Source organism: Patella vulgata, chromosome 4 (assembly GCF_932274485.2).
Source record: "Patella vulgata chromosome 4, xgPatVulg1.2, whole genome shotgun sequence".
Classification (NCBI taxonomy): domain Eukaryota; kingdom Metazoa; phylum Mollusca; class Gastropoda; family Patellidae; genus Patella; species Patella vulgata.
The window spans coordinates 38,173,911-38,196,492 of NC_065882.2; the positions used below are offsets into that span (position 1 = coordinate 38,173,911).

At 36.0% G+C, this 22,582-nt stretch overlaps 1 protein-coding gene across 2 annotated transcripts in view; it reads right to left on the minus strand.

Annotated features, from left to right (window-relative positions):
- LOC126818831 (nucleolar protein 4-like) overlaps positions 1 to 22,582 on the minus strand; it is a 150,763-nt gene that overhangs the window by 90,605 nt on the left and 37,576 nt on the right. The window contains exon 1 of one of the 2 annotated variants that reach the window (XM_050546465.2): positions 14,449 to 14,724. The exons of the other annotated variant lie outside the window; for it this stretch is intronic. Coding sequence (XP_050402422.1) covers positions 14,449 to 14,479 — 31 coding nt within the window. The 5' untranslated portion in view covers positions 14,480 to 14,724. Of the gene's footprint in view, positions 1 to 14,448; positions 14,725 to 22,582 lie in introns of those variants that run through there. 2 annotated transcript variants of the gene reach the window in all.

The following is a 22,582-nucleotide window of genomic DNA, read 5'->3' on the forward strand; positions in this document are numbered from 1 at the left end:
GCATCAGGGTGGGACGATTTACCCAATACTACCCAATACTACCTAATACCACCTCAATATCACCACATACTACCCAATAGTACAACATGATGATGCAAAATAGACATATCAATATGATTTTTTTGAAAATACAGAGTTATATCGCGGGAAATGTGCTTCAAATGCAATACCGATGTCTGGCTGTTCCATTTGCCTCCCTATACCACCCAAAACAAGCTAATAATAACCCATTACTAACAAATACTCATCAAATACTACCCAATATGATCAAATAACAACCTAATTTTTCAAATAACAGCACATTAGTATAACTACTGCAACGAATATTCGATATTTGGCAGAAAATTGAAATGTTTACCCAGTTATCTCCCTTTACAACCGATAAATAGATTTTAGATTGCTACTCAGATTAATCATCTTCTTTGGCTTTGCAGTTAGTTTCCAAGAAGAAAAACAAGTAACCATATACCACATTTTATTCCCATCTCTCTCTTACCGCTTGATAGTGACAAGGTGTGGGGTCATGTGTCAAACAAGGTGGGGTTTCTCTGGTCCCACGGTTTCGTCTCACTGTTAAACACCATTTGCGCAAGTAAGTAAATGAAATAATACTGAACTATATGTTAGTCCCGATATATAACATAACATAAAATAAAAGTTTTAAAAGAAATTAACAAAGATTTAAAAATGGATCAAAGTAAAATCAGTTTATAAAATAAACAGCCAAACATCCAAATAAAACAGTATTTTAGAGGTTGATTTAAAGTCAAAAGTTTTCTTATACTATATTTATTCACGCGGTCCTGTAAAAAATCATTTCGGTATAATATGTCAGGAAAGCACACGAATTTATATTTATATCTGTCTTTTAAAGGCTCAACACCACTCTTGTTGTAACTGAATAATATGTCCCAATCTTTATTCTGGTCAACAAATTGTACTATTTTAGAATATTTCAATTAATTGATGATACAAATTTTATCTTAACACACCTTATTTAAAATTTTTGAAAAATTCAACATAATGGTTCAAAACGTCTAAAGAAAGTTCGATTAAAAAATATTTTCGAACCCTCTGGACAAGTAAAATAGGATGTAATGGATAATTTACACAACAGGTAGGACACTTAAACATCTAGTACTTAGATAGAGATATTATTTATTTTCTGGAGCTTTCAAGCCAGCAAGAGTGTTATTGTCCCTTTAATGACATATTAACGAGTTTCCTTTGTCTTAAATGATTCGGGTTCCAAACTAGGCGCCTTTGAAAAATCTCCTCTTGTCAAAATTTCACCAATTCTTCGAATATTGTCACTATTGAACAAATTATTGTCCTTTAATTAAGCGCAAAATCGGCTCCTATTGCTTTTTACAAACCTGGCTTTTGGCATTTGGGATGCGAAATCGGAGAAAATGAGAAATGGCGCCGAGTGCAGCACACGTAAGCGATAAAATTAAAAGGAATCCGAAAACCCAGAATCCCTAACCAATGAAAGTGGCCCGAGATTTCAGGGAACGTACCCCTGGAGAAAACCCAACATAAAATCCCATCGAAATAATGCCAGTAATGTTTGGAACTAATCGGAAGTAGTTTGAAAATAAGTTCGTATATGTGACATTAGTCGCAGGTACGAGAAAAATAGTGTAGCCACATTTGCTGTAGGCGTAAATGTAAAGCAAACAATATATGACATCCAATTTGGAAATTCATTGATACATTCTTCGAGGTTTAATTTACACGCACCAAACTTAGATGGTTTGACGGTAATATACAATTGTGTGTCTTCTGCATACATGTGTATTCAAAGTCATGCATTCTATCACGGATTCTCTTGCACTTACTAATAGAGGGCAAGAATTTTGCCTGGAGAGTGGCATATCCACCTAATCTTCTTTAAATTCCAACGGTCAATGGATCTATTACGTGCACGAAGAATATGTACGCGGGGCGTTGGTTTTTCTCGACCACCTGGCAAGTAAGAACGGACTTGAAAATCTTCAAAGACCGTTTTGAATTACACGACCTTTTGATACTCCCAATAGAATTTCATGTTCTTTGAATGAAACACTACTCACTGTTTTCTACCCATAAGATAACCTTTTCAAAGAATAGTATTTTCATCGTCAGACTGGAGCCTACTCATTTTTATTATCAGCTGACTGAGAATATTTGCTCAACACATTGTTCCAAAATCTTTGGGTAACTAATTTAAAAAAAAACAATTCTATGCAGATTTGAATTTTTAACAGCCAAAATAACGTTTCCTAATTATGCGGAACCACAGATTTATTAAAAATGAATTATGTAAGATTTAGCTAACAGTTATCGCCATAATACTTTAAAACTGTAGATCGTGTTGAAAATCACAACCATCCAATGTTCTAGAGAGTTGATTTGGGGTCAGTGAAATAAACAAATGCCTAATCACGAAAGATCTCCAATAGGCAGATTTAGCTCTTACATAATGCATCTGTAATACAACATTTTATTACCTGTATGACACCGGGAATATTTTTCATCCAGATAATGTTTTAATAAAGATGTGGATATAGATGGCGTACATGTCTTCGAGGCTGGTCTTACAAGTGGATACACAGTAGATTTAGTTACTGAACTCAAATATTGGCAACGGAACGTCGCTAATACCCCCGTCAGACCGGAGTGGCGTCCTTACTGCGCTGCTACGGCGGCGGAAAATGGTCTCAGGTCGCGCCAAGATCGTCATTAGCGTGGTAAAAGCGTGAAGGAAACGCTAGATATCGTGCTGTGGACCCCGTAGTTGCCAATGATCGCCGAGTCACGGCGCTTGTTTTGAGCATGTTCAAAACAAACACCAAAGTTCTGCGATCTGACCAGGAGCGCTGTGAGAAGGCGGCGTTTTTCAAGTTTGTAATTTTGGGGGACATTTTCTCGCGTTGTGTTCACGTTTGCCGGCGACCTTGTGCATTTTCTGGTCGCCGTACAGTCGCAGCAGCGCAGTAAGTACGCCACCACGGTCTGCCGAGGGCTTAACATAAGCAGTGTTGCGATTGGTTTCGAAAAGATTTTCCTAATCAGTTTCATTTTATTTGAAGAAAAATGACAAACATTTTTAGCAAGCTCTTTAGTACCTGCACAGTCAGTTCGAGGTATTATTCACTACTTTGCATTTGATTAGAATTGTAATTGTTTTGGGTTTATTTTTTAGACTGAGTTTTCCTTTGTTTATATATGACTTTATAAATACGAGATTAGTACGACGCCAAGTGGGCTCCGTCATCTTAAGCCCGGCCCATACCGCTACGACTACACACAATCCGACAGGACTCAGCGTCTTGGGTAGTTGTAAAAAAATATCGGGTCGCGCCTTTACTTCACTTGCCTACGACGGTACCAGTCCACACAGGCCCGACAGGACTTCAATGCTGGGTTGTAGAGACATGGGCGTGCCTCCCACATGTAAACCAACCCATCCTCTCTCTCTTCTGTCCAAAAATTCTACACAAACACGATAAGTTACGACTGCAACCAATTGCATCCGACTACGATTGAACATGTTCAATCGGGCCGACGGGCCACGACGCGACGGAAATCGATTGAATCGTGGTCGTGCGACTGTCCACACTGCGCTGATTATCTGAGACAAGACGTTGCGTTGGGTAGAGTCTGGGCAAGTCGTGGCGGTATGGGCCGGGCTTTATGTTTACATTTGGAGCATAAAAATATCGTTATTTAACCTTCTATTGATTGTTGAAGTGTTGTCGTCTTTCATAATAATGGGAGATTCCCAAGAATCCCATCAACAAACTGGTGAACCAAACAAAGGAAGATTCTGTCTGCGCTTGTACAGTGAGTTTTGTGTATTGTCATCAATAGTACTTATATATTTTGCAAGCTTTACAGAGACTTGCGTTTGATGGATATTGTATCATTGAAAAGTTTACGATGGCATATAGTTTTCTACAGAACGACCCCATCCCACCAATGTATCCGTATAATAACGTTTTCTGGTAGTATTCGTGATTTTTACCCCTGTAAATGTAATATTTACGTTCCATATTTACCGATAAATTGGAGCAAAATTCTTACAGTTCTCCAAACCATATAAAAATTTAGGTTTGTATGTATATGTCACAGTCAGTCTATAAAACCGGGTATTTGGTCGAACGCCTAGACATTTGGTCGAACGCCAAGGCATTTGGTCAAACGCCCAACGCGGACAAGCATTTGGTCAATTGCCTGAATATTCCAGTCATTTGGCCAAATGACTACAGAGAGAGAGAGAGAGAAATGGGGTATAACGTCCACTCGACACAAACTAGGTCATTTCGGGACTAGCATATGGTTTAATTTTATTTTAATAAATCGCTTGCGCGTAGGGGTCTTTAGCAGTGGGAGGAAACCGGAGGACCCGGAGAAAACCCACGAGGTTGGACAGGCGACCCTACTCCTTGTCACGTACAACCGGGGATTCGAAACCACGCCAGTTGACTCAATGACAGGCCTTATGATACAGCCCGCTGCGCGCACGTGCTAACCATTCGGCCATCCAACCCCCCAAATGACTACAGATAAGCAGATCCTATTAAAGATATTGCCTAATATGCCTTAGTCATTATATTTCTGGGAGTTCCTGAGTTACCTAGTTATTTTTGTTGATGCAGATTAACTAAAATCAATTTTAATTTTGGACAGTCCTCTGCTTCACCTAACTTAAGATGACGACATAAATAAACCTTGATTAGAGCTTGGTTGTTATATCTATAGCGATAGATAGATCTATTTGGAATAATGTTAATACACTGATGTCGACCGGGAAAAGGAATATTTACATACCATCATTCACAAAAACAATTCTCACTCAATCTCTTTGAGGGCATTCCATGCCTTCTCTTTCGTAGCATGGAAAATACCACTGCAACCTATTCGTTTATTTTATCGTAAGGCAAATTAAGCAATTAGAAGAACACACTTATTTATTAATATACAACTGGCGGTAGGTTTTTCTTTGATGTGCGTAGCAGTTACATCTCATGTCAACTTGTTATGGCGTCATCATGGGTTGATATATTCGGTTCATATCAACCTGTCATGACGTCATCTCAGGTTGATATATTCGGTTCATACCAAGCGCTCATGACGTTGATGATCGAAATAATACAAAGAACACAAAAATAACTTTATATTTTTTTGACAATTAAATTTTTTTTATGGTACAGTTTGTTAGCATTCCGCACCGAAACATACGGCGTACTTATCGGCATATATACTATTCAAAAAAAGTAGGGGATATTTGATTTTTAAGTGTTATTAAAGTCACCTAATGAAACTGACGAAGAAACAAATGACAAAATGAAATGAAGTTCACATTCATCGATTTATTCCAAATGATCGTTAGACTAAGTAAGGCACAGACTGACCATTATAAGGGTAAAATGATACCCGGGGTCAAACAGCAAAGTTACCACAGCATCACAACCAAGTCAGTAACGGGTAAATCCTCCTCTGTTTGCCAAACAAGCATTGATCCGACGTGGCATACTCCTAATGAGACGTCTAAGGTCATTTTGGTCCAGATTGTCCCATTCCTGTTGCAACGCAGCAGCAAGTTCTTGGACATTGGCAGGACGTTGTTGACGTTGACGTAACCTCTGTCCAAGCATGTCCCAGATATGCTCGATGGGGGAGAAGTCGGGACTCAGTGCTGGCCAAGGTAATGTGGTGATGTTCTGTTGTTGGAGGTAACCTGTAACGATCCTGGCCCTGTGACATCTTGCGTTGTCATCCTGGAAGATGAAACGGCGGCCATGACGTCGTGCGAACGGCACAACATGGACTGCCAAGATGTTGTCCCGGTAGTACTGGCCTGTAACACGCCCTGCAACAACATGTAAAGCCGTTCTTCCAGCAACAGTGATGCCTCCCCACACCATAACAGAACCACCCCCAAATCGATCATGTCTGATGACGTTAACGTCTTGGAAGCGCTCGTTTCGACGACGCCACACCCTCCTACGTCTGTCCAAAAAATCAACAGTGAACCTTGACTCATCTGAAAACATCACATTGCTCCAGCGTCGATTATCCCAGTGTTGACGATCCCTACACCAACGACGTCTTGCCTGAATGTGATGATCTCTCAAACAAGGGATCACGCGAGGACGTCGGGCGCGAAGGTGACCCCTATGCAGTCGATTCCGAATCGTCTGGCCACTCACTCTCACACCAGTGTCTGTTTGAAGACGAGCGCTGATCTGATTTGCTGTGATGACACGATTTCTCAAGGCCAAGGTACGGATAAATCGATCCTGGGCTTGAGTTGTCGCCCTTGGTCGACCTGAGCGTGGTCTGTCCTGTACAGATTGTGTATCACGGTATCTGGACCATAGCCTGCTTATGACAGACTGAGAAACATTCATCGTCCGCGCCACAACCGCCTGTGTTGTGCCGATCTGTAGCATGCCAAGGGCACGTAACCTTTCATTTTGGGTAAGCCGACGCATATCAAAATTTGTTTTCTGGTCACTAAAACAATTAAACTGATGTTTCCACCCTGGAATTCAATGCCACAATGACTGTAACATTCAAAGTCAGAGTCGTGCAAATCTTGGGTTGGACCCCCATGATGATCCCAAGCATCACCTGCATTCCATGCGGTAGCTATTGGTGCGTTTGGGCGTCACATGTAACTGGAAATGTTTCTTCTGTTAGGTTCTATAGTGACTTTTTTCGTAGTCATTTTCATATTTTAGTATTATGCCCCCAAAATCAAATATCCCCTACTTTTTTTGAATAGTATATATAGATCGGTTATCCATACCTAAGATATCTTTCAAATAATTTTATTTTCGTCCACATTTAGATTATTTATCACACCCCAAGACTTGAGTGCATTTATAGCCAAGAGTTCCCTTGTAAAGTATTTTTGGGTACAGTCCACTTAACAGAGTCGGCCAAATCCTTCTCTGAACATATCGAAAACCTTCACGGAGAAGATTGCCCTTTGATCCAAATTTTCTTCAGTCTTTGACTAGCAACTAGTAGATCCTCGTCGGAATTTGCATTCACGTCTATTCCACCGTCAATCTTTTGGCAAAAAAGGATTGATTATTCGTCTGATAACGTATTACTATCCATTTTGTTTTTGCTTTCAATTCAATTGAACCTATATTTACTCGAAATGGCGACAGAGAGAGAGAGAGAGAGAGAGAGAGAGAGACGAAGGGAGAGAGAAGAAATGGGGTTTAACGTCGACTCGACACAAAGTAGGTCATTTGGGGACTAAAATATGGTTCAATTTTATTTCAATAATTCGCTTGCGCGTATGGGTCTTTAGCAGTGGGGTGAAAGCGGAGGACCTAGAGAAAACCCACGAGGTTGAACAGGCGACCCTACTACTTGTCACGTACAACGTGCTAACCTTTCGGCCCCCCCGCCCCCCCCCCCCCCAAATGGCGTCAGTAGTGGGTATAAACATTCTATTCACGTGATTAGTTCGGTAATGTTCGTTATTTGGCGGAAACTATCGATCAATTATCCAATCATTGTGGACTTTTAATGGAAAAGTCCATTTAATTTTACGGTGATTAAAACTATAACGTTGTATATGTCGGATATAAACTCTCTCTCTCTCCCTCGGATTGATATGACGTCACCCTTTGAAGTTGGCGTACCATAATGTCAAATAATCGCACGGGCAACTTGCCAATCGTACATTATTTATACTAGTGAAATACTGGACTCGTGTGACGAATTTCACAGTAAAAGCACGTGCGGAGTGTCTGTATTTTAAGTCGTTTAATGGTCTCGAGCTTAAGACATTGCGTAATATATTTTAAAAACACTCGGGCCACACGGCCCGGCCCTCTTGTTGTTACAATATATTACTTAATGTCTCGCTCTCGACCATTACCAATAATATATTACCAATATCGAAAGAATCCATATGAAATATTGTAAATACATATTATCACTAAATAATTCCACAAGTTCTTCGATGGTCTTTGGTGAACTGGGCAGGTAACCCTTAATTATCGATATTATTAAAGTACGAATGGTATGTTACTGGGCTAAAGTAGTAACTGATGAAAACAAACTGACAACTAAACTATACAAACTGTCAAAATCTTGCACTACACCCTGGATGAGATGCATTAAAAACATCCTTCACGAATGTGGCTTATCATGCATATATGTAACACAAACCTTTTTAAATATAAAATGGCTGAAAACCCGTATTGCCCATTCTCTAAAAGACCAGTTTTTACAATCATGGCATAGTAGCATAGCATTATCTCCAAAGGGTTTAAATTACAGATTAATGAAACATAGTCTTGATTTCGAAAAATATCTTTCAGTCTTACCCATGTACAAATCTAAACTAATATGTAGATTTAGAACTTGTAATACCAAATTACCCACAGAAACTGGCCGATGGAAGAAACCCCCGAGAGAAAATAGAACCTGTAAATTATGCAATCTAACTGATATTGGCGACGAATTCCACTATTTATTTATTTGTACAGATTCGGTTATTTTAAAGAAAAGGAAATTGTCTATATTGCCTAAGTTCTACTTACGACCAAATATACACAAGTTGAGCGAATTGTTTAACTGTACTCACCCTTATGTATTAAATAGTTTACACGGATTAATTAAGGTTATAACACAAAGGTTACACCCCCTGGTTAAATCCTATCCATACATGTATATATATGTTATATTTTGTTGATGTAAATATGTTATTGTTTCTACACTGTATCTATGTACGGTTTGTGAAATAAAGAATATCTCTCTCTCTGTACAATGGTTTAAAATGGACAGTGTCTTGGTGTGTTCCCACTATGCCGGCAGACTGTTAATCCTTTAATTGATCTTAAAACTATACTCTGTTTAAAAGTCGTCACTCAAGAACTGTTCACTATTGTTCAGCGTTAATGAGCTCTTAATCCCTCTTAATACAATTTATTAACCAACTAATTAATGCCATTTTGAACACTATTCATGCCGGCGTTATGCCTTCAAACATGAATTCAATTCACTATAATGTGTAAATTGTAATGCATTTTTATATGTGTAAATTATTTAATGTTATTTAATAAAAGTTAAATTTGTTGAAATCAATACAGTTTTATTCTTTAAAAAGATATGGACTATAGTTTATAACACCATTGTTCTAGGATTAACTCTGGATTAGCGGTAAAATTTGACATCAAAGCCTGCCGACAAAGTGGGAACACCCCAGTTTCTTGCTATTAGACGGTCTGCAATACACATTAGTTTTGGGATTAGGATTATTTGTAAAAAGATAAACCAACAAGCTCAAATCTGTTAACTGAAAAATGTTATTGGTCTAGGCCTACTTGAAATTCATTTTTAATATCTTTAATTATTTCTTTTCTAAATAAAGAATGAAAGCCTAATTAATTAACATAAATCATGAAACACATAGTGGGACCATTCTGGAGCCAAAGGTATTTTGCCGTGGTAAATTTTCTAGACACCAAAGAGATACACGTGTTGCAAGAACAATCTCAAGTGCAACAGTCTGGGTCATTTCGGCTTGGAGTGCAGCAAGAAGTAACCTTTATCCCCCTTACACTACCTGTATATGGAATATATTTATAGAATAAACTTAGATTTTACCTATTCTGACAATCTTTTATATAACTATGATAGGTCATATTAGGCTATAGGTTATATTGGGCTATCTTGTGATTACAAGATAGTTTTCTTGTAACTATCTTGTAATTACAAGATATGGAGTAGCCCATTAGGATCAATTAATTGAAAAAAAAGTGTTCTAACCAGTTTATTTCAAGGTCGCCCTATACTGATTTATCGGATAGCTAGGCAAATGAAGTCGTTTTTTATGTTACGGGATCGGCACATTCAGGTCATGCTCCCATTCATATCATTAGCTATTTTGTGCCCTCATTAAAAACCATTCATTAAGTTCATACTCTCATTAACTTGATAGTCTCACCAACTTTATACTCTCATTGATATCATTTATTAATGATTCATTGATTTCATGCTCTCCTTAAAGATAATTTCCCGCGTACAAACTATGTGATATGATGATATATTTGGACTAAAAACATATTCAAACTAATTAATCTATCAAAAATTTACTTCAAATCCCTCTCAAAACTTTGTATTCGTCGGGAGATACCGCAAGCTATAAATAAACTGTTGTTAGACGCCGTGTCCATTTTTCAGAATGTATTTTCGTTACTTACTGTCAATTTATCGTACATATTTGACCTAAGTAAATTCTTAATTATTTTCTGTCAACTACTTTTTCCGTTCACACCCTCAATGTTCCCCAAACCGCCTAACCATTTGATCAAGAAATAAAACCGCCCCCCCCCCCCCCAGTCAAGCTAGCACACAATAAGCTGGCAGACAACAGTCGGGTTGCCAGTTAATGATACCCTGACATTTTTGCCCATTGCTTGCCCCATTGGTGTTTTTCGGGTAATATAGTATTTTTCCAGTAAGATTGGGTGTCTATACTTTCCTTTATGGGACATAACGCACTAATCAATAGGGAGATTTTATTGTGCTTGGCGCAAGAGTGTCAGGAGGCTGCTCAATTTACCAAATCGCACCCATAATGCCTTACTACATTTAATTTGCAATGATTTTACAATAGAAGCTCAGCTTCAAAAACGATGTATGAAATTTATCAGCAGTATATTAAAAAGTAAAAATGAATGCACGCACATCTGTGCTCTGCATGCTCTGCATGGAAGTAAATCCACTATTTGTAATAATATTAACTATATATGTTACAAATATAATGTTAATAAATATAATATTAGCGACATGAATGTAAATGATATACTAAAAACGATTAATAAATATGACACTGAAAATAATAGTGTAAATGATGTATTGGCAGCTAATAGAATAAAAGACTTTATTTTATTTAGAGACTCAAATCAAGACCCTGACATTGACGAAATCATTGATCATTTGTGTATTTCATAAGAATGGTGTCTAGTTTTAACTGTAAATACCTAATGAACTATTGTACATATCATGTAACTTTTCATTGTTATTTTTTCCCCTTTGAAAGTGTACAATTAAGTACGAATAAAGATATTATTATTATTATTATATACCAAATTTGCTATACTTTTATTCGAAATAACCACCCGATAAATACTTTCGACACAATGTATCTTTAAAGCCATGGAATGCCATTTATATTTTTCAGAAACTTTTGAAAATCCAAGCCTGAATGTATACCAATTAATCATTAAAGAACTCAAAATCAAGATCGCAACGATAGCTAATTTTCAGGTTTGGATTCAATCGAATTAAATAGAGACGCATGAAGGAGGTTCAGCGAAACGTAAAGACGGCAACGGCTTGTTTAAAAGGGATATAGACTAAAAGGCGTTTATCCAAAACGACCAAAACTTATATGACCGTGTAAAGTTAAAACGAACGAAAACAAAACGGCCAAAAATGTGATAAAGATTTAACTTAATATATGTCAGTGGGTTCTTATTAAAGAGTGTATGGTTCTATTATTTGTAACCTTCAAATAGACAAAAATGGTTCTAAAAGCATATATTAATATAATATGAATATATGTAAAGTGATAATTCAATTTTTGAAAAAAAGGATATTGTAATTTCTAATCAATTATGTTCGGTGAATTACGCGAACAGTTCAAATTGAACGGCAGTCGTTTACGCCGGCTTAGTGCATTCTACGCGTTTTTTAAATTATTATTTTGTCGTTTGTGAATGAGCCTTTACTAATTACTTCCACATTATGTTGTAGGATATGCAAGAGCTAAATCTGCCTATCGGAGGTCTTTCTTTAGGCCTGAAATGTTATATAAACTATTAAACATACATTATGCAAGAGCTAAATCTGATTATTGCAAGTCTTAATTTAGGCTTCAGATCTTATAGAAATTATAAATTAAATCTTTATTTAAAAAACAAGCCCAAAATCAACTCTGTAGACCCACGGATGGCTCGGCTACAGCTTGGATTTAAATAGGATTTCACTGATTGATTAAATAAAAAATGGCGCCCCATGCGGAGATTATTAACCGTTACGTTGACGTCTTCAGTTAGATCGAGGCTAAATGATAAAGCGTACGAAGCGAGGCCGCTGTTGAGCGATGCCGCATGTCAGTCAATTTGATTGAAAGTTCGATATATACGGCCTTGATATTATGTTCAGTTGTGGTTAAAATGAGAGTTTGGATGTTGGTATTATACGCTCTTTTGTCACTTGCGTTTACAGAAAAATTGATAAACATCGCAGCTAACGCAGCCCCATTGGATCACTGTAGTCTTTCCTATTCAGTATTTGTCTGCTTCGGAAGTCACGTAACGTTACAGTACAAGAGTACACGCAGGCTAACAAGAAGTCGGCTATAATTATGCCTCATTGATTTGGTCCAGTCCTTTCAAACTTTCGCTTTTTATCTATATAATAAAAGTCTTATTTTTAATTTGTAGTAAAAATAAATGTGATACGAATTGAACTGCAACCCCCGTCTCAAGCCATTGAAAACGTTACTTGATAATCGAGATTATGTAGGTGGAGTTAACGCCAGTCAATCAAACCATTTCTAGTCAAATATTACAATGATGATAACTTTGTTCAGAATAAAGTCATTTGACTAAAATTTTTAATATATTCTTCTTTCGTCGTCTACTTTTGAACTGTTATAGCAAGAATGGCCAACTCTCTATAAAAATCTCCTATAATGTATCTTTAATTAGACAACTCCGATTTTCAACAGATTTGAATCATATCTGCCGTTGATGATTAACCGTAAAAATGTTTTTTGTTTTAGTTCGTTTTGACTTCGCACAGTTTTTAATTTCCTGTCGAAATGGAAAAAAATCGCTAAACTCGGTAACTTCTGCAGAAAATAAAACAGCCAAAAATCATAATTTAAATAAGTTTTCCGAAAAATGTAAATAGCGTCCTGTGGCTTTAAGGAGAGCATTAAAATTGATGAATTATGATATTAATATGAAGTTGTTGGGAGTATGAAGTTAATGAGAGTATGAACTTTATGATTTTAATGGAGGCACGAAAACAACGAATAATATTTATGGGAACATGACATGAATGTGCCGATTCTGTAACATAAAATAAAATACGGCGTTGACCTAGCTATTCGATAAATCAGTGTATGGCGACCTTAAAATAAGTTACTCATGGGCTTCTCCGTATCTTGTAATTTTTTTCATTTGATTGACCCTAATGGGCTTCCGTACCTACGAGTCTTTTTTGATATCAAAAAACATCAACACAAGTCGATAAAGTGAAAAAAAGAGGCTCTGCCGAGGTTTTTTTTTTTTACTTTATCGACGTGTGTTGGTATTTTTTGATATCAAAAAAGACGAGTAGGAGGGTTTTTTTATCACTCAATCCTTTCTTACATGCAAAAATAAATAAATATAATTTTTTACTATCAATTTCACTTTTACTGAACCTGATTACATTATGGCGTATCAAAGTCAATTAAATAAAAATAGTTCCTTTTTAGTAAGAAAGATGTTATTTTTAATAAAAACGAACTGCTCTTAGAAAATATTGACCACGTGTTTGGCCAAATGGCTGATTTGACAAATTTACTGTAAAATATATAAAGCATTAAATTTTACTGAGTAGAAGTAAAATCTCTTCATCAATGGCTTTATTGATCTAGTTTTTCTTGACTACCGAAAATAACAGCTCCAATAGTCAGTTCTACATAAAACCTACCATTCGATGAAATTTTGTATCTACACCTGTCTGGGGTGTATTAATCAATATGTTCTCCGCCATATAATGTCTATCACACGAAAGTGCGCACTTTACCAATGGATCGATGAGGGCTTCATGTCAAACAACAAGATTTACGGTATACCACACTGCCATTGCATTTAGATGGAATTTAACTGTATCTATTACGATACAGAGTGCCAGTTTTAAATATATTACACAAAGAAATTGATATCTATGCTAATGGATAAGTAATTGCTTTCTGTCGTAATATTGGTATTACATGTGCCCTGTAGCATGCAACTACTATATAAGGCTACTTGTTCTCTATATTACAAACAACTCATTCATGTATAAACACATACTTATCAAGATCAAGTTGTAAATAGTACACAGCATGATTAGTCAACATGTGAGTATGACAAAAAGATGAAATACCAGAAAAATGTAGCCTCATAAAGAAGATTAGTGAACAGAAGTGAAACATAAAACTATTTTCTATGATGAAGCTAATACAATTTTAATTAATACCACGTTCAAACAAACATGATCTGTTTTATAATAGCAAAGAGGATATATCGTATATTAACCCTGATTAAATTTTAAGTAATGGTACATTATATATAATGATCAAAAGATTAACGCGTTTTTCTACGGCTGTTTACCAGGCTGTTATATAGGACGGAATTAAAAATAATGTAAGCCAGAGTACCTTACCTGACAGAATGCTGGGTGATTTAGAAGACATATCTGTAGACCACGAATCCTTATAAATATTTTAACCAAGTGTCCACCTGTGTCAAGATGGTACAAGAGGCTGACTCACACCTCTGCTTTTACCTGAACTAAATGACAATCAATATAATGCGGCGCACAATGAAGGCCCTACACATTTTTGTCCACGTTGTAGTCAGTACTCTTTCGCTATGTTGTCTCGCAAAATCGATACAGTTATCAACTCACGTTCTCTCTAGCTAGGCCTTTCGGAACATTGATTACAACTGTTAGTATGAATAGAATAAAACAACCATGCTGAACACGTCTACTTACTCCCCTTCCTAGTCTTCCTTTCGGTACTCTCCTAGATAACACCGGACCGAAGAGCCGTATGTGAGAAAAACGCATGTTCTTCTGTTTTTCTTTTAAAAAGAATAATGTCAATCAAACCGAATTCCGGCAAATATAAAATAAAAAAAAAAACCTTCATGCCTTATTATATTTATGTCAAACGGTAATAATATCTACAATATATTCCCATCAAATTCTAATATAATTTCTAACAATTATTATCAGATATGTTAAAGACAGTAGGTACTATTGATTTTCATATGTATAATTTTGAGACATACTATGGTCATGCAGCCTGTACTTACTCGTATTGGATGAACATTGACCATGTATTAAAATAATGCTTGTTCAAATTAAGAATAATACACTTAGTTCAAATAAACGTTTAAATATGACGTTCAGTCAAGCCTTATAACATTTTAAAGTAAATTATTCCATTGTATATTTGAGAATATAAAATAAAAAAAATCGATTAAAGGTTTTACTTTTGGTCACGGAAAAATGTGTTGTGTTTCATAAGCTTTGTTCTCTAGTTCAACCCCTGTCTTTCACACATACAACAGGTGTGGCTCTTACTGACAAAAATGTCGCGTGCTCGGAACCGTTGCTAAGGCAACTAGGCTCATTACACCATCGACGGATCAGAAGTATAAACCAACTATAGGTGATGTCCTAGGGACAAAATTCACCAAGCTTTGTCTATAGCCATAGTTCAGGGTACCCTTTGTTTGCCAAAATGCATTGTGATTCCACGCGTCCTTTGTACAATTGATAACAACAAACCCATTATTTCTTTAGTAAATATCACTTATTATATTTCATGAGCATGTAAACTATAACACTTGCAATAAATAACATACATCTGATGGCGACATAAGAATTATCTTGCACCTGAATAACGTATGTAGTAATACAGGTGTAAACACAACAGGAAATACGATAGCCAATAACTTTAATCGCTTAATTATACTTTAAAACAACATGACCTGTCGGTAAAGCAGTAACTGATTTTGTGTTCAGTTTAACAAATCAGATCAAAATTAAGATGCATTCATGTTGACCCAATTCAACAATTTAATCTAGATGGAATGGTTTATCTATTATAATTTCAGATGATTTGTTCCTATAAGTTAAATATAAATCCCCGACAAACACTGACTAAACGTCTTTTATGACGAAATTTCTATATATTTTTGGTTAAATCCTCCTTAGTAATGGCAGCCGAGGGCCTTCGGTGTAGTTGAACTAGGTACAATATCTAAGCTTGTTTTAAACATATTTTTTTGTACCAGAACATAAATGTAGTACAAAAGGATGGGGACAAAAGCTACGAAAATTTATCGATGCCCTCTGCACATACGTTGAAATTGACAGTTATAATAGTCCAATTATTAAGGAAAAAGAGAAGAGAAAAAAAATGGAAGATATAAATGTTATAATAAATAGTTGAAAATCACATTAATGTAAAAAAAAATAATATTCGAATTATGATTTCTATACATATCCAAAGAATCTCAATGAAGGATTTAGTGTCGTGTATTGAAATCCAATATGATTATCATACCCTTACGAATAAAAATCGAAATGGAAAATTGCAAGGAAAGCAACTCACAATGTAACAGTATTACGTACACAAAGATAAAAAAACCCCAACTAAATAACGTTTTTACAGTAGTGCAAAAGGAAAGGGAAAAAATACACTACGCACGAATCTTTTAGTTGATTTTATATATTTTTGAACTTGATTAAAAATATATATGTTACTGTCAGTTTTTAAACTAGAATCACCCGAAAGAAGTATATTTAAGTTGATGATTCGGAAGTTCCAAAAAGCACTGAAAAGTGCAGTACTTTCATTGTGAAACAAATTCCATTCCATCCAATTTTTTCGGAGCTTTTATTATCTTGAATCTCTCAGACAATTTCTATTTAAGCGTTACTGTATGATGAGTTCGAATTGTTGATGGAAAGTTTATATAATGAAATTCTACAGTAGGTGTGGAAACATCACCACTAGTTCTTAAATTGTATGCATATGCATTGCTTTCAAAGCCATGAATAATGTTTAGTGGGTATTGAGATGCGTTTTGTTTATAATTTTGAGCATGATGGTAAGACTTCTTATACCGCGGCGTTCATAAAGGTTTGAGTGTGGGAGCGGATGGTGTAGTGGGCTATGGCAGTATATTAGACTTAAAATTCTAACATGCTATCGTCTAATTTCTATCTTCTATTCATGTAATTTCTAACTTCTATTCATGTAATTTCTATATTAAGACAATGTATAATCCAACTTCTTTTTTTGTTGAGTGTAAACTTTAATTCTGTTTCATCTTATTTCTATTATTTTAATCTTAAAAGACGAAAAATGTCTACTTTCTTGTCGCTTTACATGTTAAGCATGAAAGTCAAACAAATTTAGAATTTTGATACTTCTACTTAGCAACCATCATTATGACGTCGTTTGGTGTCGCCACCGTATGATCGGGTCCATTATGTTGATACCAACGACTCGCTCTTCTTCAGGTTGAATGGTTTGGCGGAGTGTTGAAATTGAAAACAACATCGAACGTGATATGGTTGGCAAATACTATTTCAAATACAAGCTAAACAACATTTGCGGTTTAGCTTATATTTGAAATAGTATTTCAATTTGCAAACCATGTCACGTTCGATGTTGTTTTCAATTTCAACACTCCGCCAAACCATTCAACCTGAAGATGAGCGAGTCGTTGGTATCAACATAATGGACCCGATCACACGGTGGCGACACCAAACGACGTCATAATGATGGTTGCTAAGTAGAAGTATCAAAATTCTAAATTTGTTTGACTTTCATGCTTAACATGTAAAGCCTCAACGAAGAAGGCATCTAAATAATAGAAATAAGATGGAATAGAATTCAAATTTACACTGAACAAAAAAAGAAGTTGGATTATACATTGTCATAATTTAGAAATTACATGAATAGAAGTTAGAAATTACATGAATAGAAGTTAGAAATTACATGAATAGAAGTTAGAAATTAGACGATAGCATGTTAGAATTTTGAGTCTAATATACTGCCATAGTGGGCATCTGAGCTGAAGAGATATTGTAGTCTGTCGGAGACCCCCGTTTCGTGAGGACATGGGGACATCCAATTCAGGCCTAAACAGGGTCTACAATATTTGACATATTTGAAACGACACCGCAAACGACAGACATTTATCTCTTTGCTAAGGGTTCGAAGGTGGGGGTGGGGGACGTGCGAGGTACCAAATACAATTAGGCGGTACAGACGTATTTCGGTACATGTATTACCAATCAGGAACACCACCTCGTCACACGTCATTATATTGTGCAATGTCAGGTAACGCCATGTCATGCCCATCAGCGTGTGGACAGAGGTGGGTGTAGCTCAGTCGGTAGAACGCTTGACTGTCATAGGCTACGCGGTTTTGTACTGTGGGCCAGGGGTTCGAATATCACCGAGGACAAACTCAAATTTAAGTTCTCTTTATATTACCAGTTATAATTTGTAATTCCATCGGTGCGTACTACACATTTGGTTAAAGATACATTATGGGAGATTTTTTATAGAGAGTTGGCCATTCTTGCTATAACAGTTCAAAAGTAGAAGATGAAAGAAGAATATATTGAAAATTTCAGTCAAATTACTTTATTCTGAACATAGTTATCATCGTTGTAATATTTGACTAGAAATGGTAGTGAAATGTGCCTTCACCTTGGCCGATCGTTTGATTGACAGGCGTTAACTCCACCTACATATCTCGATTATCCAGTAATGTTTTCAATGGCATGCGGAAACGCTCTACAACGGCCTCGCTACGTACACTCTATCATTTAGCCTCGATCTAACTGACGTATTCTCATCAGGGTGCGCTATATTTGAATTAATCAATCAGTTAATTCCTATTTAAATCCGAGCTGTAGCCGAGCCATCCGTGGGTCTACAGAGTTGATTTTGGGCTTGTTGTTTAAATAAAGATCTAATTTATAATTTCTATAACATCTGAAGCCTAAATTAAGTCTTGCAATAATCAGATTTTGCTCTTGCGTAATGTATGTTTAACAATAGGTAAAAAACAATATTCTTACCGCCCGCTACAAGAAAGATGTCGAACCAATTTTTTTTTTACAATCGAAGTCTGCAACTTTCGATTACCTACCGCTACACCTGAGCGATTTACCGGTATGATGCTTTCAGATAAAAGCTTGCAGTACTGTCAATTTTCAGCAGAGAGAGACTGGTCTAGCTTACATCGGTCAATCGGTAATACCAACCGTCTTCAGGCAAGCCTGATGACGAGATAACACAACCTACATGTCGACTCTCAAAATACATATTTATACATTTATGAAAATTTTCACAATCTGATTAAAGTATTAGCTCGTTCAAATCTAACGTTTTACGTCCACTTCCACCATAGGTGATATCGTAGACAAGAAAGTATTAGGAACAGTAATATACTTTATAGATCTTATAAATAATGGAAATTATATACATAGTTAGCAATATACCAAAATTTACAAAATGTGATTCTCCACACGATGATTAATAAACTAAAATGAATATCATAACGTGATAATTATTATAAACGTTTACATTTGTATACGATTACTTACCATCACTATCGGTTAATTAAATTAAATCCGGTTCGTCACAAAGCGAAATCAATAACGGATATTAATTTTCAAAGCAACAAATATAAGGCAAAAAACGCTTTAAGCTGCGCATGTGTCACGATATATTTCACGTCATGTCTCGTCTTGTTACGCCAGGTCACGTCATGCTATGCCTGGTCACGTCACCAATCAGGACACACCATGCACTGTCCAGTATCTGTATAATAACATCAAATATCTATTAAGATGGAAAAATACATGTTATTTTCAACTCTTAATAAAACCAGAAGTTATACGTCAAGATGAAACTTTTTTTAACAGAAGTTGTTAGTACAGGTCAAAGGGCATTGAAGGGTGTGGTCACGTGATATAAGATTAGTAAAAGCTATACAAGTCGAAACATTTCAAAGTGGAACAGAAAAAAAAAACCGAAATTAAAAGAATCTGGTTCCTGATGAGTGTTATCATCTGGTCTAGCTTCAAAACAAAACAAATATTTGAGAAAATCATATAAAAGATGGCGGCTGAATATCGATTGGGCGCTTTTTTTGTAAAGTCCTATATGTTAGTAAACAAGGCAACTTAAAATGAATGATAATATCTGGGGCTAATATGGCCATGTGCCGTTTTAAGTCTATTTTGAAAATGGAAAGAAATATTCATGTTCGGGAAAAACGGAAGGCTTCGGTATTTTCCGGAAGTTTCCGGAATCCGTCACAAAAACGTTTAGTATGCCCTTTTAAAGGCATCGATATTTGCCTTATACCTACCAAGTTTTAGTCTGATACCCCAAAAAGTGACGGAGATAATTCGTCGTGAATGTCGAAAAATGCTGATGAAAATTTTCAAAAATCTTTGATTCTAAAACGTCCGAATTCCACAAAAACATCAGTCAGAGCCCCTATGTGATTTGTCCACAGTCGCCAAAAATCAAACCTGAAGAAAATCTGTTGAGAAATACCAGAGATATTGACAAAACACTTCCGGTTAGTCTAAATTAACCCAATTTATATTTAATACGTAACACCGCGGACACCAACAAAATGGCCCAAGTTTACACAGCAGTGTGAAGTTAGCTCGATTTTCGTTTTTCGTTTTTCTATATTGGTGAATAACGAAAAACGAGCTACTCGTTTTTCGATATTGGCGAATAACGAAAAACAACCAGCTCGTTTTTCGATATTGGCGAATGTCGAAAAACGAGCCACTCGTTTTTGGATATTCAAACTTGAATCTCAGAAAAGCAGATTTTATGGATGTATATCTACAGAATGTCTCCAAAACACATTTGATTAAATACGTTTTCTAAAACGAACTAAAGATATCATAAATGAGGATGCTTGAGCAGTAGATTCACATAAAACTGCTCTTTCTCCTTGTTTTTTTTGATATTGGCGAATCTAAAAAACGACCTACTCGTTTTTCGATATTCAAACTTTTGAATCTCAAAAAAGCAGATTTAATGGAATGACATCTACAGAATATCTCCAAAACACATTTGATTAAATCAGTTTTGTAAAACGAACTAAATATATCGTAATAGAGGATGCCTGAGCAGTGTATTCGCATAAAAACTGCTCTTTCTCCTTCTTACTACTCGTTTTTCGATATTAAAACTTGAATCTCAAAAAAGCAGATTTAATGGACTGACATCTACAGAATATCTCCAAAACACATGTGATTAAATCAGTTTTGTAAAACGAACTAAAGATATCACTAATGAGGATACCTGAGCAGTGGATTCACATAAAAACTACTCTTTCTACCTGTTTTAAATATTGAGGCTTGAATCTCAAAAAAGCAGATTTGATGGATGTATATCTACAGAATTTCTCCAAAACACATTTGATTAAATACCTTTTCTAAAACAAACTAAAGATATCATAAATGTGTTTTGGAGACATTCTGTAGATATACATGATTAAAATCTGTATTTTTGACATTCAAGCCTGAAAGAGCAGTTTTTATGTGAATACACAACTCAGGCATCCTCTATTACGATATATTTAGTTCGTTTTACAAAACTGATTTAGTCAAATGTGTTTTAGAGACATTCTGTCGATGTACATCCATTAAATCTACTTTTTTGAGATTCAAGTTTGAATATCGCCAATATAAAAAAAAATCAAGGAGAAAGAGCAGTTTTATGTGAATCCATTGCTCAGGCATCCTCATTTATGATATTTTTAGTTCGTTTGAATATAGAACCAGCGGCTGCCAGGCAGGATACGCCCACATTTTCGAGAGATGGATAGAGAACAAGCTAAAAAGAAAGTGATTTTTCCCACAATCAAGGGCCATAATTCAGGAAATTACAATTCGATATGCGCAAATATCGAAAGGAACCGAGATCTTTGGGTTATAAACTTACATTTCAAGTTTCAACAAAATCGAATAAACATTATGGCCTCTGTAGGGTCCAAAAGCTAAAAACGCGATTTTTCGTACAATCAGGGGCCATAATTCAGGAAGTTACGGTCCGATATGCGCGATTATCGAACGGAACCGAGATCGTTTGGTTATAAACTTACATTTCAAGTTTCAACAAAATCGGATAAAAATTGTGACCTCTATAGTGTCCACAACCTTAATATACCATATTTTTTTACGCTACTTGAGTACCAGGCGCGGCCATTTTGTCTGCCAGTTTTGGGCCGATTTTCACGAAATTCGAACTCAGTCGTCCTTAGGGTGTAACGGCGATATAATAATACGGTTTTTTAAATCGGATAAAAATTATGACCTCTATATGGTTCACAATCTAAAAACGCGATTTTTCGTGCAATCAGGGGCCATATTTCATGAAGTTACGGTCCGATATGCGCGAATATCAAAGGGAACCGAGATCTTTGGGTTATAAACTTACATTTCAAGTTTCGTCAAAATAAGATTAAAATTGTGACCTCTATAGGCTCCACAACCTTGATATACCATATTTTTACGCTATTTGAGAACGAAGGGCGGCCATTTTGTCTGTCAGTTTTGGTCCGATTTTCACGAAATTCGAACTCAGTCGTCCTTGGGGTGTAACGGTGCAATACCACTCTCGTTGTAACTGAATAATATGTCCCAATCTTTATTCTGGTCAACAAATTGTACTATTTTAGAATATTTCAATTAATTGATGATACAAATTTCATCTTAACACACCTTA